General features: G+C 38.7%; 2 protein-coding genes across 2 annotated transcripts; both read right to left on the bottom strand.

Moving 5' to 3' along the window:
* Nucleotides 1-465: 465 nt before the first annotated feature.
* On the bottom strand, nucleotides 466-2,653 carry ndufa4a (NDUFA4 mitochondrial complex associated a). The gene is made up of 4 exons (XM_028456321.1): nucleotides 2,496-2,653; nucleotides 1,896-1,984; nucleotides 1,044-1,104; nucleotides 466-714 (listed from the first exon to the last, which is right to left on the bottom strand). Exons 1-4 carry the CDS (start codon nucleotides 2,535-2,537, stop codon nucleotides 658-660), a joined length of 249 nt encoding a protein of 82 aa, XP_028312122.1. The 5' UTR covers nucleotides 2,538-2,653; the 3' UTR covers nucleotides 466-657.
* A 2,213-nt stretch (nucleotides 2,654-4,866) lies between these two features.
* On the bottom strand, nucleotides 4,867-15,993 carry slc35b1 (solute carrier family 35 member B1). The gene is made up of 9 exons (XM_028455205.1): nucleotides 15,501-15,993; nucleotides 13,100-13,191; nucleotides 12,862-12,992; nucleotides 12,746-12,776; nucleotides 11,391-11,551; nucleotides 9,979-10,105; nucleotides 8,785-8,891; nucleotides 8,550-8,703; nucleotides 4,867-5,340 (listed from the first exon to the last, which is right to left on the bottom strand). The coding sequence occupies exons 1-9, from the start codon at nucleotides 15,623-15,625 to the stop codon at nucleotides 5,288-5,290; spliced, it is 981 nt and encodes a 326-aa protein (XP_028311006.1). The 5' UTR covers nucleotides 15,626-15,993; the 3' UTR covers nucleotides 4,867-5,287.
* Nucleotides 15,994-16,404: the final 411 nt, after the last annotated feature.

Genomic DNA, 16,404 nt, shown 5'->3' with positions numbered 1-16,404 from the left:
ACTTTCAGTGAAAAATAATAAATAATAGTAATTGGAAAAAATGTTGGTCATCGTAATCATAATTGAGTTGTAACTGAACATGCATAATAAATTGAAGACATTATTGTAATTGAAAAAAATGTAATCGACTCCAACCCCGGTCTCCACCCTACAACAGCTCATGTATACAGCCCTGGACAGCAGCCAAGTAGTGTGTGTGTGTGTGTGTGTGTGTGTGTGTGTGTGTGTGTGTGTGTGTGTGTGTGTGTGTGTGTGTGTGTGCGCGCGCGCCATAGTGCAGCAGAGTTAGAGCAAAGGTGACACGAGGAGAAAGTGAAGCAGAAATAGACGCAGCCAGTTGTAAACAAAGCATGGAGGGGTCAAAAGAAGCAATGCGTGGACTGTGTGAACAATGCAAAAGGTGATGATGATGCAACTCAAACTATGACAGCAGGCGTGAATAAAACAATGACAATGGAAAGCGTGTTCTTTTCTCTGTATGTAGAAGAATAAACTCCTTTACTTTATTGACATTCAATGCTAATGAGCAAAATAAAGTTTTCAAAATGCTGGTGAGATGCCAAACTTAAATACGGATCATTGTGCGGGTTTTGCGTCTGCATCCATCCCTGTGGAGGATTTCACCACTGATCAGCTCAGCTTTGTGCTTTTAGGTCTTTAGAAGTCAGGACCATTCTTCTTCAGTTTGCTGTAATCCATGTTTACTGCGAAAAACTAAAAACACAAATTACACATGAGGACGCTTGCATTAAAGGTCATCTTTAACAAATACGTATACTCTGCAGACGTTTGACCAAGGGTGAAATCATTAACAACTTAATGTGATTGGTTAGCACAGGTCACGATTAACCCGATTAGGCTATTTGACTGGCCCAGCTGAGGGAATTATCAAGAGATCAACAGCAACTGCTGGAAAAGATCCATTATGAGCCCTCAATAAAACCATCACAACTCTGAGAGCCACTACTTTCTTAGGTGCAGAAAATACAGAGGTTAAATAAGTAAAAAATCACATGGATTTCAGAGTGACAAAAAAGGCACACCTTGTACTGATCAGTGGGGGCCATCTTGTTCCAGGGCTCTGGGTTGTTCTTACGATCCCAGCTAAAAAAAGGAAAACTTTGTGAAGACAACTGAGCAGACACTGTAATGTGATCTTTAGAAAGGAGCAAAAACCGCTTCAACTCAGAAAACTTTTTAAATCCAATAGCAACTAATTAACATTATTACTACTGAGAGCTCTGCAGACTTCATTTCAACTAATATGTTGGATATTTGATTCCTAATATGCCTAAATAATTCAATCATTTACTTTTTTTTCATAAAAATATAACTTTACAGCAGGATTAATAATACAAATGCCTAAAGCTAAAATCACCAAAATCATCTATGAATATATGTAATATTAATACTTGCAAGCTATTGACAGAAATTTCTAGAATTGTTCACTTAAGTAATCTATCTTTTCTACAAAACTGCAATCAATTGAATTTGGAAAATTGCTAAATATTAAACACTAAACAAAAAACAAAATGAAAAAGGAAACATAAATAATTAAGTAAAAGACTGTTAATTAAATAAGAATTGAATACAAGTGCACACATTGCAGTAGAAATGATAATTATACAAATACAATACAGATATATAAAAGAAGCTGCCAAGTATTGGTATATAGGTTTGATTGCAATTTAACAGGAGAATGCATTAAATCTATACAATATTGATAATCAGTATGTTTAAGCAATTACAAATATTAGTCAGCTTATTAATACAACCATGGAACGAGAGACTGACAGCACTGTATTCGTGGGATTCTGTTGAATTTGTATTGTAGTTCATTTGAAATTAACAAAGTTTTAACAAATGTGTACACCAAAAACAGTGCAATAATTTACCACACATCAGGGTTTCTCAAGCCAAGGCGTGCCAGGTACAAGAGCGACATGGCAGTTCCTCCTCCAATGAAGAAGAACAGTGGGATGAGCTGAAAGTGACAGAACAAAAAAAAACACCACCACACTACAATTGACAGCTGACACCATGTTTACACTAGAAACACAGGCCTAAACAGGTAGACAGAGCTAACCCCAGCAAACTAATGTCTAAAACCGCCCATACACATTAAAACAACACATAGATAGACGTACGTAGGTTAAACTAGCTTCCGACCCGAGAGGCATGTTAGTAACCAGGTAACTAGTAGCAATCTGCTACATATGCTCTATTTGGCTAATGTTTAACTCATACTTACACACACAACTGTGACCTTATTTGACTTTACGCATCTGCAACATCTCGCTTTGACAAAGTTAGAATAACTAAATGAATAACAAACGCGGTTTTTTTATTGTTTAAATTAATATCGTTCTAAAGTTACAGTGCTGACGTCAGAATGCTAACACATAAAGCTAAGCTAAGTTTAGCCACATAATTTAACAAGATAATTCGGAGCCCTAAAATGACGCTTTGAATCCCCGTTGAGTGGCATTACTCACAGCAGGATGGTGTCTGAGCTGTTTGCGGATGGTAGCGAGCATTTCGACGTCTGCAGTCGGTTTATCGTAGTTTGTACAGAAATAACCAGATTATGAAGACTCGAGCCAAAAAACAGCGCAATTTAATCCTTCAGAGCAGGAGGAGGAGGAAGAAGCAACTGGGGATGTTTCTCCCACTGCCTGATAAACAGAAGACAAAAAACACGATTATTAAAATGTTTCTCCAGTATATGGTACTTTAACCAGTTTATTTAATGATAAATATTTTGCATAATTTAATTTACATGCTACCAGATTAGATTTTGCTTTTAATTTTTAGACGTTTTAATCAGGCACCATCAAAGATGGTTAAAACGCCAATAATTACGTTTCATCCAGAATTGACCACAACACCCATAATAGGTTTGATTTTTTTTTTTTTTTTTTTTAAATCAATAATTTGGGAAATTTTGAATTTTAGACACACTTTGTATAATGTATTATCATTAAGTCATTTGGAAAATCTGGCTTCGTTTTTTAAAATATCTACACTTGTGAATGAAATATTTCATCAAAATTAGATTATATGCAAAATTGTTACTTTCATTTTCTATCTTTAAACCAAATTTATTTTGATAAAACCAGAATCCTGACCTCAATGAGTATCACAAAAAGATCCGTTATTCTCAAATCAATATCAAAAGTTTGATGTTTGACACAGATTTATATTAATTAATATTTACAAATTATTTTCTTTAAGCATTCGGAGCTTCTATGGGTCAACATGTTGAGGTGTAATTAAAATTGGAGGGATTAGTAGGGCAGCCAGAGGTGGGAGTGCCGCCCCCGCGCCACTACTTAGTAGCGCAGGCGGCAGCCCCCTCCACCCCCAGCCCCACCATCCAGCCCCCCAAGGGTTGGGTATGTGAGTGTGGTGCAACAAGTGGGTGAGCCAGACCAGCTGGGAGTGAGTGATGTGAAGTGTCCATGTAGGAGGCCTGTCCGGTAGGAGCCCAGCCCGTCCGCACGGCGGGCCACCGGAGAGGGCAGACGGTCACACGGCACCGCAGGCCCCAGAGACGCGCCGAGCAGCACAACCGGAGACCCCCCTGCGGCATCCCCCCGAACCGCGGCGGCCATACGGAGCACGGTGGGACCCCCCCCCCAGGCGGAGCCAGGCACCAACCACATCCCCCAGCAGTCCAGGAGGCGACCCCCGCCACCAGCCGGCCCAGAGCGGCCCGCCCCGCCAAAGCAGGCGGCGACCGCGCAGGAGAGAGGCCAGCTCCCACACCAGGGCCAGCACAGGCCCGCACGACCCCACGACATAGCACCCTCCACAGGTGGGCGGCCCCGGCCCCCCCGACGAGAGAGGATGCCACCAACCACCCAAGCAGGGCCACCCCGCCAGCCAGGGACCGATAGGTAGGCGAACCCATGCTCCCCCAGCCAGGCACCGCAACCCCACATCAATGTCGCCAGCAGAGCCCCCCCCACCCACGGAGACCACCCCCAATCACCCCCGCGCCGACATGAGACACCCCCGACGCCAGCACAGCCCGGAGGACAGCAGGCCCCAGCCAACAGCCCCACCCCGCCCAAGGCGGCGCGGCAACTCGCCGAACCGCAGCCCGTCCCCAGGCAGACGGTGGGAGGGCGCACCCCGAGACGCCGAACCCAGAGACCCACCCACGGGGCCCGGCGCCCCCAGCCAGCAGACCAACCACCCCGACGCGGATCCGCCAGGACAGGAGCCACCGGCCGCGCCCCCAAACACACCCACCTAGCACGGCCCAGGGGAGGCCCCAGCGTGGGCGAGGCCCCACAACTCACCCTTCCCTCCCCCGAAGCTACACAAGCCAGCCCCTGCGGTCCCCCAAGTGAGCCCCCGAGGAGGAGGGGCTAACCCTAACCCGGCCCATTGCGCCAGCGGTACACTAAGCAAAGGCACGCCCCAGGGAACCAGGCCAAGGCGCCCAGACCGGCCGGCGGAATTAATAACTATATTTTAAAACACATATATTACTACTGAGAATAAGTTTTGCAGGTTCTCTTCACACGTGCCCGAGTTAACTGTGGTTGCTCGGATTCTCCCCCCCACCCCACCGTTAAAAACATGAATTTTAAATTGACTGGAGTCAATACATCTGAATGCTTGACTAGAGACCTGTTCTGGGTGTACTCCAGCAAGGGCCTACTGTTAATGCTAACTCCGCAAAACCTAGCAATATACTGGAACACATAACATAATCCAATTAAAAAACGTAAACAGTACACAAAAAAGGAATCCAATGAAAACAACAATTTTCTTTTTATGACATGTTGTTCTGTAGAAAAAAATGATAGAAGAATTAAAAATGGTGAGATTTGGCTCGACACAACAACTTACATCTGATTTTAATTACTTTAAATTACATGGTTTGTGAGGACAATGTACATGACAAAGTGTGAGCTTTGTCAATCACTTGGTGATTTGTTAGAGTAAAACTCTGGAGGTGTAGCTATTATCGGACTTGGTTTGTTTCAAAGTCTGTCCAAAGGAGGAGGGGCTGGTTTCAAACACTCGACCACTTGATTTAAACACACGTGACGTTTCCTTGTATCTGTTTGTTCCAAAAGCCTCCACAGAAGAGAAGGTTTGCTGTCTGGATGAATCCTCAGGAAACCAGCAGCAGCAGCAGCACACCACTGAAGCTGCAGCTGACGACTACGCCTGACTGTATTTAATCAGCACATACAGTGATTAAATACCGAAAGTTTTAAGAAAATAAAGATATGAGCTGTCCAAGTCTTTCCCTTGTTCTCCTCAGATGTTAATGGGTGGTCTTCTTGGGGGCTTTCCCATACCTGGCGTCCAATCCCAGACCTAAAGACAAAAAAACCACAGAGCAGGACAGTGAGGGAAGCACAACTAGGGCTTTAAAAATAAATAAATAAATAAATAAATAAAAATAATTAGGCAGAAGTGGATATATGACATGGAACATACCATCACATGCATGTTTTGGGAAAATCTGAAGATTTCCTTGATATTTCGCAATATCAATAATTACACATTTCACCTTTACAAGTAGAAAATGTTAGGGATTATAATTTATTTTCTTGTTTATTTTTTTAACTTGTGAGAACAAGTGTATACTAACTAAATGTAATTCAAGTACAAAAATAAAAAAAACAAGTGGCATGTCAAATAAAACACTGTTAAGTTCTGTGTGACCACATACTGTACATTTAAAAATGTGACTACGATGTTTTATGAAAATAAAGTCCAATCAATTTCCAAGCTAAATGACAAAATGCAGTAGTTAAACAAGGTCTGATGTGGTTCAGTGACACCTAGTGACTGGGCGTTTACGTGCTAAGCATATGTTAGTGCAATTAAATGGTTATTTCTTTAAAAAAATAGATTTGGACCTTTTTTGGATCGATACGATAAACGTACATTGTGATATATCCCTGAATCGATAGTTTCAAACAACCTTAATTTTTTTTTAGTGATTTCAGCTCCCTGTTCCATTAGCCACATCTTAAGAGAAAAAGGTAAATAACAATAGCTAACTTAATTAACCCTATTAAGCATATTTGGCATGATTTGAGGACGTTTAATAGCCAGTAATAGCATCTAATAGGGGAAATCTGATGAAACAAAAACAAAATGGAAATGAGTAAATTGAAGCAAATATGGGGAAAATTTGAAATGGCAAATCTGCATCTCCACACGACCACCGAGCAGCTGAACACACACGCACACGCACACACACACCAGAGCTACATGTGTAATCAATAAAAGCTCTTAGTTCTTTGCACGAGGGACGCTAAATGCTTCCCAGTCAATCAGTAACACACTCTGGTTCCTGAACATGTGCAGACCCTCCGTCTCACTGTCACCCAGTCACATTGGTGGTTACCAGTAAGCCCCAACTTTCAGCTGTTAATCAAGTGTTGTCCTGTTTTACTGTCTCATATTCAATGACCAGTAACACTGCCTGACCTCTAAGTCAGTGGTTCTCAACCTTTTCAGCCTACGACCCCCAAAATAAAGGTGCCAGAGACCGGGGACCCCCACTATAGCTGAAGGTGGTTGAACACAGACATGTACATTGAAGAACAGTCATGTGGAGACAGGACCATCTATAAGGGGAATCAAGGGAAGAGATTTTTGTTGTCCATCCATAAAGTCAGCAAAATGATGGTCCACTGTTCTATGAATCTGTGATAACCACATCTATTTATTCATCTGAATAATATTCACTATTATCCAGGAAGTTTATTATTATTTGCACCATAGTATATAGTCATCTTAAAGATGTATATTCTTGTTTTAATCAGAAATAAAAAGGGTTAAAAGTAGGGATGTAACGATTCACTCAACTCCCGATACGATTCGATTCATGATACTGGGTTCACGATACGATTCTCTCACAATTCATTTTACAAAATGGGACTGTACATAAATGACTGAAAAATATTCCTTTATTTTTTTTTTTGGGAAACTACTGTACTATTTTCCTTTTATTTTTCATTGTCAAAAGAATCCCTTGACAAACTATTCAAAACAATGCAATTTAACTAAAAATAAATCTTGAATGAAATAAATAAAGGAATATTACAAATGAAGAAGCCTATTAATTTAAAATCTGGTTCTATAATAAACAATACAAAACTGCATAATAGTTCTTTTTCTTTTTAAAAGTGCAACTGAAAATGTATTTTGTGCCTTAACAATTACACTCATTACACTGTATTTGTGGCAGATATTTGTTTAGACCAGCAGACGGCGCTGGTAACCCAGTGGTCGGTTGGTATGCAGATATCTTGCAGTGAAGAAGAGATGCTATGCTAGCAGACAGAGCTAATAGAAAAACGTGACTTTTACAGATATTCACGTAATATTACAGATATTCTTTCACTGCTAAAGTGGTAAGGAATCATTTATGAACATGTTTAAGAGTATAAGGCGGCCACAAAGAAAATAATAGCAGATTCCACCAGCCGCCTACACTTCTGGATAGTGTCTGCTGGTTAAAAAAAGTACTGCGATTCAATTCTCACAACATCGATGTGAACCGTGATACCTTTTAGCTGCCTTACGATTAATCGTTACATCTCTAGTTAAAAGTGATAACAAATGGTGGAACAGGTGGTGAAATGGGACTTTAAACAGCACAGAAACTGGTTAAAAGTTGCTAATTAGAGTGGTCAAAAATAGACAGAAAAAATGGTAAAACAAAAAGGGTGTAAAGTGTTTATATTGGTTTAAGAGTGGGAGAAATGGGGGGAGGGGGGTTAGGGTAATGTAATTTTAAAAAGTAGGAACAATTAGTTTAAACTGGAAAATAATGGGCATGACAAATTGTGAATGTGGTTAAATTGGCAAAAATAAGCAAAAATATGGTTAAAAAGTTAAAATAATGGGTGAACATATGCGACATTAGGTGGGAAAAGTGGTGGAAAGTGTTTATAGGTGCTGAAAGTGGAAAAACTGTACAGAAAAGGCACTGAAAATATAGCAGAAATGTATTAAAAGGATCAAAAATATGGCAAGAAAAAGTGATGAAAATAGGTTAAAATATGGCAAGTTTGGTGTTGTTGCTGAAAAACAGTAAAAATAAGCAAAAAGGGCTCAAACTGTTAAAAAAATTCCTTTTGTTTGCTTCCAGTGTCTTGTGACCCCAAATGGAGTCCTGAGCCCAAGGATGAGAACACCTGTTCTAAGTCACCTCTAAAAGCATTGCTCTCTCTCATTGGAGTGTGTGGGTTTACTTTTTACAGTCTTCACGTGTGCAACTTGTTCCCAGAATAAGATTCATTTTAATCTGGGAAAGCATCAAGCAGAACTGCAGGCCTTTAGGACAGAAGTCTGAGACCCCTGCCTCTCACCTAAATCACTTACCTACACATACATATTACAGGGTGTAACTGATTTTGTGCTCCTACTTTAAACCATTGATGGTCTCCACCCCCTGTCGCTCACTGGGTTGCTAGTTCTATGCTCTGGTAAACCATACTTGGCTTTAATGTCTGCGTTTTGATTGAAATGGTCCTTATGAACTTCTTTAGTGATTGAGATCTCACCGAGGAACACCAGGATGGTTCCCACCCACTGCATGCTGCTCATAACGTTTCCAAACAAAAGAACTGAGCAGAGGATGGTGAAGAACTTCCTGGTGGTGGTGACGATGGAGCAGGCCAGGGGTCCAAAGTTGACCACCGTCATGAAGATGAAGGTCTGGAATAAAAACAAACCAAATGGACTCCATGTCACCTTGTAACAGGAGAATCATGAACACAGAGACTCCTGAGTCCTCACCTGGCCCAACGCGCTGGTCAGTCCAAACAGGAAGATGTTGTAGATGATTTTATGGTGACGGTCAGCAAAACTCAGGAACTCCCACACTTCCCCCGTCCACAACACGGCTGAAAACAGAGGAGAGAAGCTGCTGATCAGGCGTTTCATCGTTGGTGTACAGCACCGCCCAGTGGTTCGACTGAGTCACAACAAGGGAAGATGGAAGGTGAGGCTCCTTTCAGTCAAATCATGTTTGAATCAGGGTTGGGGAGAATTACATTTTTCAATTACAATTACATCTTCAATTATCCATGTTCAGTGACAACTCAATTATGATTACAGTAATGATACAGTAAAATTGCAATTGTTATTTTGCCCTAAAAGTCATTTACAATTATGTCTTGAATTACTAAAGTTCAATTACAATTATCCACAAAATAAAACAACCCCATAAAACGTAACCTTGCTCTTGTGTTAGCTTTCTGTTAGCATCTCTTATGATAACAGGTCAGTTTTGACCCATGTCTTAAATCAGCTGTAAAATACACTAAAACTTTATCCATCATCTAATTTGTTTTACATCTATTGTTTACTTTGTTAGGCTTCCTAATCAATGAAAATATAGTATATCCCTATATTAATGTTTTTTTTTTGTTAATTGTAAAATGATCCTCAAGATTCACTGACAGGTCGTGGGAATAGTTCATATGAAATATATTTTAACTATGTGTAAACCATAGAATTATTCACTATTTTGCATTAAATTGTAATTGACCGTTTTTATAGAATTTCCATACCAATTACAATTACAATGTAAATGATCTGAACACAATTACAATTTAATTACAATTACTACAGCAAGAGATTGTTTAAAATTACAAATATAATTACATCATAACTGTAAATAATTATTAATTATAACTATAATTGACCCCAACCCTGGTTTGAATTGATCTTTGAGCTGAACAAATAATCCAACACAATAATTTTCATTAGCAGTTACAAAACATCCATGTTAGATTTAATAGACACCCCTTATCGAAACATTCATTTATCTCTGGAGGAATTATTCACGTACTGGGATTCTTTCCGCCACTGAACTCACACCATCAGTGTCTGTGATCCTGCTGTTTGATGGAGAATGGTCTCTGTGCTATTGCCATGAATTCTGTTACCCTGAGCGCGTGCTGGCGCCTGGGGGCGTGGAGAACTCACCGAGTCCCAGCACCAAGGTGGACCACAGGTTGATGTTGAGCATCATGTGGTTGGCGCCAGTCTGGTAGCGAGCTCTCATGTGTTCCTGGGCCACGCCGGTCAGCCCATCCAACGTCAGAGAGACCAACTGTGATGACACAACAGGACAGGTGAGCAACACCCAACAACAAAACGGGGCGGGGAGGAGGAAAACTGAGGTTTTAAGGCAGTGTAACAGATAGGAGCACACAATGTATGCTGTGTACCAGCATTGTAAATCATCACCACAAAAGATGAATAATAATAAAGTCCATTAACTTTATTAAATAATGCAAAGCAGACCTAAACCTCATTATCATAGAAATCTGATTTGAAATACAAATAATCTCTAAAGGAGGGGTTGTTAACCTTGGTTGGTGTCACCAGATGCCTTTAAGAAATAAGAATATTTTCTGAACAATTTGAACCCATTTTACCCTTTTTCTGCAACTACACCAAACTTGCCATATTTCAACTTATTTTCATCACATTTTCTTGCCATATTTTTGTTCCTTTTAATGCCTTTTTGCTACATTACTCCCATTTCTGCCACTTCTCCATCAAATTTCAATGCCTTTTCTGCACATTTTTCCCACTTTCAAGACATTTTCAGCCCATATGAACCCTTCCCACCACTTTTCCCACCTATTATTGCATATGTTGACCCATTATTGTCACCATATTTCATGCTTCTTCTTGCCAATTTAACTACATTCACGATTTGTCATGCCCATTGTTTGGCAGTTTAAACTAATTCTTCCTACTAATTGTTCCAATATTGACACTTTGAACCCTTTTTCTAACCACTTTCTGTCCACTCTAATTTGCAAATTCCATTCCACCACCTTTTCCTCTAATTTTGGTCACTTTTAACCCATTTTATTTCTGAAAACAAGGATTTACATCTTTAAGATGACTTCATACTAGGGCAAAAATAATAATATACTTCCTGGTTAACAGTGGATATTATTCAGATAAATAAATAAATGTGGTTATAACAGATTCATAGAACAATGGACCATCAATTTGTTGACTTTATGGATGGGCACCAAAAATCTCTTCCTTTTATTTGTTATTATAGATGGCCCTGTCTCCACATGACTGTGTTCAACCACCTTCAGGTACAGTGGGGATCCCCGGTCTCTGACACCTTTATTTTGGGGGTTAAACTTTTTGTCAAATTTCTGTGAGGAGAATAACAAGGACCTCAGTCTCCAAAGTTCTTCTTTGCGCCCGTTAGCCTGTAAATGCTTCTGTAAGTCGATTCACATCTGCCAAACAAAAACCTTCATTTTATTTCCTTTTTTTGGTTTTTTGCTTTCATAATGCTGTACAGTATGAGAAAAGTCACCAACATGGTACGTACACAACCTTTGTGACACAATAAAACTCACCAGCAGAATCTCCCCGAAGCCGAACAGATGGTCGTCAGCCACGGTTGCACTTTTATTGGGTTTGTAGAGGAAAAGTGCAACGCCGCTCACTATCAGCAGCACGCACAGGTACTTGGCAATTGGATACTTCTTCTTCAGGATGGTCACGCCCAGAATCATAACTGCATTGAGCGGAAACCATGGATAACAGCATGATCACAGTGTGTGAGCCTAGACAATCGTGTGTGTGTTTTTGATAACTAAGCAGTGAAAGGAACTGTTCATCATGCTTCCACACTCATACAAAGTGATTGTTATTTAAAAAGTATCTCATCATAAACAAGTGTAACTGCTGTCAAAACATTTGGTGAGAATGTCCATCAAAAACAGCAGAGTGCAAGAATGAAATTACGCATTTAGTATGTAATAGAACATTATGGGTAACACTTTAAAGTTTTATACATAAAGGCTGACATTACACTGTCATTATTATGACATGACATCGGTCATTAGCATGAACAAGTTGTCTTTACCCTAACCCAGGGTTGGGGTCAATTTTACTTGTAATTGTATAACTTATAATTAATTACAATTATGGTGTAATTATACTTGTAATTTAAATAATCTGTTGCTGTTGTAATCTTAATTAAATTGTAACAGAGTTTAGATAATTTACTTTGCCATATAAATTGTAAATTTTTAGTTAACGGAAAACTGGGGAACAATGTTACAGTTCTATGTACAGTTCTACACATTCTTAACAATTATTAAAATGTTTCATATCAAGCATTCCCACATTATACCATTTAAAAAAAAATATTAAAACCTATATTTTCATTGATTAGGAAGACTAACAAGGTAACCAATAGATAGAAAGAACATTTGATGATAGATATTTGTTTTAGGACCAGTTATCATAAAAGATGCTAACAGAAGCTAACACAGGTTACGTAAATACAGTAACGGGGGGGAGTGAGATCAACACGTAAAGGTGGTGTGTTCTCACGCTTTCAGATAGTCAGCAACAAGAGCAGCTTACACACAGATCTTCCTACCCCTTTTCAGGCATGCTAATCAGATATGTATGTATGTATGTATGTATGTATGTATGTATATATGTATGTATGGGTCTAATTAAACAGAGTTTATATATTTTTTGTATAACTATATTTTCATAAGATATAATTTATTTTATTTATTAACATCAAATGGTGAATATATTTTTGGATGTGTGTGAGTATAGGAATATTTGATATGTATGTGATTGCACAAAATGTATTAAATGTCACATGCCTGAAAAAATAAAAATAAAAATAAAATGTGACTGCAATAAATGAATGAAATGGAATATTTAATAGTGATCTCATTAGATATACCTGGAATGGGTTTGCAGGATTTTCCCAACACCTAACACACACAGAAAAAACAGATTTAGTTTATGTGCTAATATGTGTTTGTTCATTCATTCACACTTTGGAGCACAACTTCTCACCTGTGTCGGGTAGTTGATGAACTGAAGGGCGGAGTTACTGGAAACCATTGCTCCAAGATAAGAGAGGGAACACAAGCCGTAGAGCCAGCTCGCAGTGTGATCTGGCTTGGAGCCTTCGAAAAACTGGATCACTGGTAACGAGGAGGTAGAAAACAGTGGTAGCTACAGCATTAACACTGTTCAGAACACCTACCATGGTTAGCCATTCAATAAGAGGCATGATGAAGCACACACTCACAGAATTTAGCAAACAGGACACTGATGATGCACTGAATGAGGACTAAAGTCCGGGCGAACTTGAACTTCTCCTGACCGTAGTCGCCTCGAGTGCTGGAAACAGGAAAAACATTAAAAATACCATTAAACAATCAGGCAACACTGACCATCATTGTTTGATGAAAATATGTATTTAATTATTTTCACCAGTTTTTTTTTTTTGGACTTTTTCACATTCCGTTCTTGTGGGTAACCGTAGCATGATGTGAGCCAGCTCCCTCTTTGTTTACATTTGTTTACCCTTTGAATAGGCTATATGTGTGCCGCCCACAGGCATGTTTCATTTTTTACTCGCACTATGCTGAGATGCTAAGAGTTTATTCATTTTTTAATTGTAATGTTATATATAATAGATTATGTAGTAATCTGATTTCTTAATCAGAAAACTGAAGCTACTGTGAAGTTGCTGTTGCACTTTTGCTTAAACCTGAATTAAAGCTTGAAATTGTTGAATAACAGAGCCTCATTTACTTTTTATTTTGGGTTTGTTCTATGCATTTTACCTCTTGAGGTCAATCACAGCAATAAAGTTGCACTTTTGACAATATATCTGATGTCTGCAGTCATTTTTAAGTGCATTGAAAAAAAAAAAAATCGAAAATCGAACTGAAACTCAAATTTTTCTTTACAAAATTCAGAGATTTTTTTTTTTTTAGGCAAACTCGCCCAGCCCTAGTCCAAACCAGTTTCCAAGCTGTGGTAGAGCTTATAGGACTAAGTTGAAAAGTCAACAGCCAGACCAACTGTTTGTCCATTTTTTTAATATTTGAAAAGATTGGCATGAACTTTGATTAAAGTGACAGTTTTAAAGACAGTGAAATGTTAAAGGGTTATTAAAAGACCAGACAAGATCCTTATTCTGAAACCAGATCTGACCCCAGCCCCAGGTGCGCGACATACCAACTGTGTCATGTCTCAGAGCGAGACATCCATTCAGGCTGTGATCCTGGAACTTGACTTGCTAGAGGTTACATTGAAGAAAGTGTCTATTTGTACGGTTGCTGTACAGATAAGCCCCGGTGCTATTGGTAGGGTTACCAAAGTACGTAGCGTCTTAGGGTTAGAGTGGGTTATAACCCAACATCGCAACAATTTTTAGGTTTAGGTTTAGGATAAGGTTAAGTTTAGGTTAAGGTTAAGTCTTAGTCACGTGATCTAAACTGGCCAATGAGGGACGCTATGTATGGATAGAATGTCAGTATATTGATACGGCAACCGTATGGACAACCATTGCCTACATTGAACTACAGATCATCTCAACTCAACTTTGTTTATGAAGCGTAAATTACAACATAGTCATCTTTCAGCGCTTAACAAAATATAAAGTCTGTAGTAAGATAGAAAGAAAGAACCCAACAAGATCCACATGAACAGGCATTTAGCGACAGTGGGAAGAAAAAACTCCATGTTTTTGTGACGTGAGAAGAAAAAAATCCGAAAAAAATATTTAAATGTATCAGGATTATTAACTACGACATGCATCAGGGTTAATAATTAAGTTAATAAATATAGTCATCTGTCTGAGGTGATGAAGGAAAGAAATTGACTGACGTCCAAGGTCATTGGAAGCACCAGCATGTAAAGTTCTATGTTGACATTAGGTATTAGTAATTAATTAGGACTAATGACGCTATCCTCATTGATTCCACTGCTTCACACTTATCAGCTTTACTATTCTAAATTTTCATAAAATTGTATTTTTAGTTTTTAAAAATAATAAAATCTTCACCAAAGGGTGTCATTTAAAAAAAAAAAATCTGTTCACTGCGAAGATTGAAAGTCATTTTCACCAAAATAGTTAGACACCAAATTTGTATAAAATTAAAATACATTTAAATTACAGTTAACACATCATTACCCCCACGTTTGATTTTAAATGTTATTAGAGCTGTAAAAAGACTATTATATCTGTACATGAATATGACAATCCATGTTCTATTTCGTAATTGTTGTGAACTAGGGTAAAAGTCCCTTACAATGTATGAATAGAAAGGTGAATATATTATAGAAATGTTTAATATGATAAGATACATAGTCTGAGTGTTTTTTTTTAATGTAATTTCGTTGGTGAGAATAATTCTTTATTACTATATTATAGTTTTGTTACAGCTGCAGTATGAAATGGTTCTTAGGGCTACAGTCTTTAGAATGAAGAAATGTATTTTGGAGCAATTTTAGTGGCTGTGACGAAAATAACTCTCTCCTGTAATCGAAATCACGACAAAACAAACCAACAATGACAAACAACTATCGTTAAATTGTACACGTTCAAGTCCAGGTTTAGCTTTTCTTATCTTAAATCGGTATTTGTTCTAAACTGAGTCTGGTGTGTAATGGACGGACCTGATAGAGGATTTACTTACATGGTCTCTTGAAGTATTCCGTAGTAAAAGTAGCACACGAAGACTCCAAGGAAGCACACGATGAACCGTATCCTCATGTTGTCCCACAGTGAGGTGGCTTTCCCTGCTACTTTTCCCGTAGCCATGGCGTCGCCCAGCCCTGGAATGCTCACTGACACCGACCCGCTGCCCGCTCCTCTCAGCCCGGCGTCCCGCTCCACTATAGCGGCTGCTCCAGCCTCTCACACGGTAGACAGGTTTTTAGTTCCTATGTTGGCTCAGGTTTCAGTTTTTGACGTTTATACCGACCTGTCAGCCAAAAATACAGTTTATTTATTTTTTTGTTCTGAAATCCCTTGCTACCTACTTTTAGTAAGCAGCACAATTAGAAAAACGTTGTCATAATTGTATCATTATGTGAAAAAAAAAAAAAAACCTTATCAATAATTTTTCATTTCAGTTTAAAAACCAACAAGAATGCCATTTAATAAGAAGGCGGAACTGAAAAGTATCAGACCGGGGAAGAAAACCTTAATTTTTTTGAGGAAAGACCCAAAAAGGTGTCTAGTGAATTGCCTTTTTCTTATTCTAAATAAATCCCAGCAAAACGTCGTTTAAAAATTCGTTTTACATTTTTTTTTTTTTTTTTTTTTTGTTCCCAAAATTTGCACTATTTTTTAAGCTTCTGTATATCATTTTGAGTGGGGTTTTTTTTAACCATGGGTGTAAAGTTCAGCTGAGGTTTCATGTTACTATTTTAATTATCGACCAAAAACGATATCTTAAAGTCAAGTCAAAGCAAACCTGCAAATAAGAATATAGCCGAGGTGTCTATTAAAATAGCCCCCATCCGTGTAAACAGATGCCTGCTTGATATGCACATTTCTTGATAATGTAATCCAATTATTAGTCCTATAATCCCGTA

The sequence above is a fragment of the Gouania willdenowi genome, chromosome 8 (genome assembly GCF_900634775.1).
Source record: "Gouania willdenowi chromosome 8, fGouWil2.1, whole genome shotgun sequence".
Lineage (NCBI taxonomy): Eukaryota > Metazoa > Chordata > Actinopteri > Blenniiformes > Gobiesocidae > Gouania > Gouania willdenowi.
This window is presented reverse-complemented; position numbering and strand designations above follow the sequence as displayed.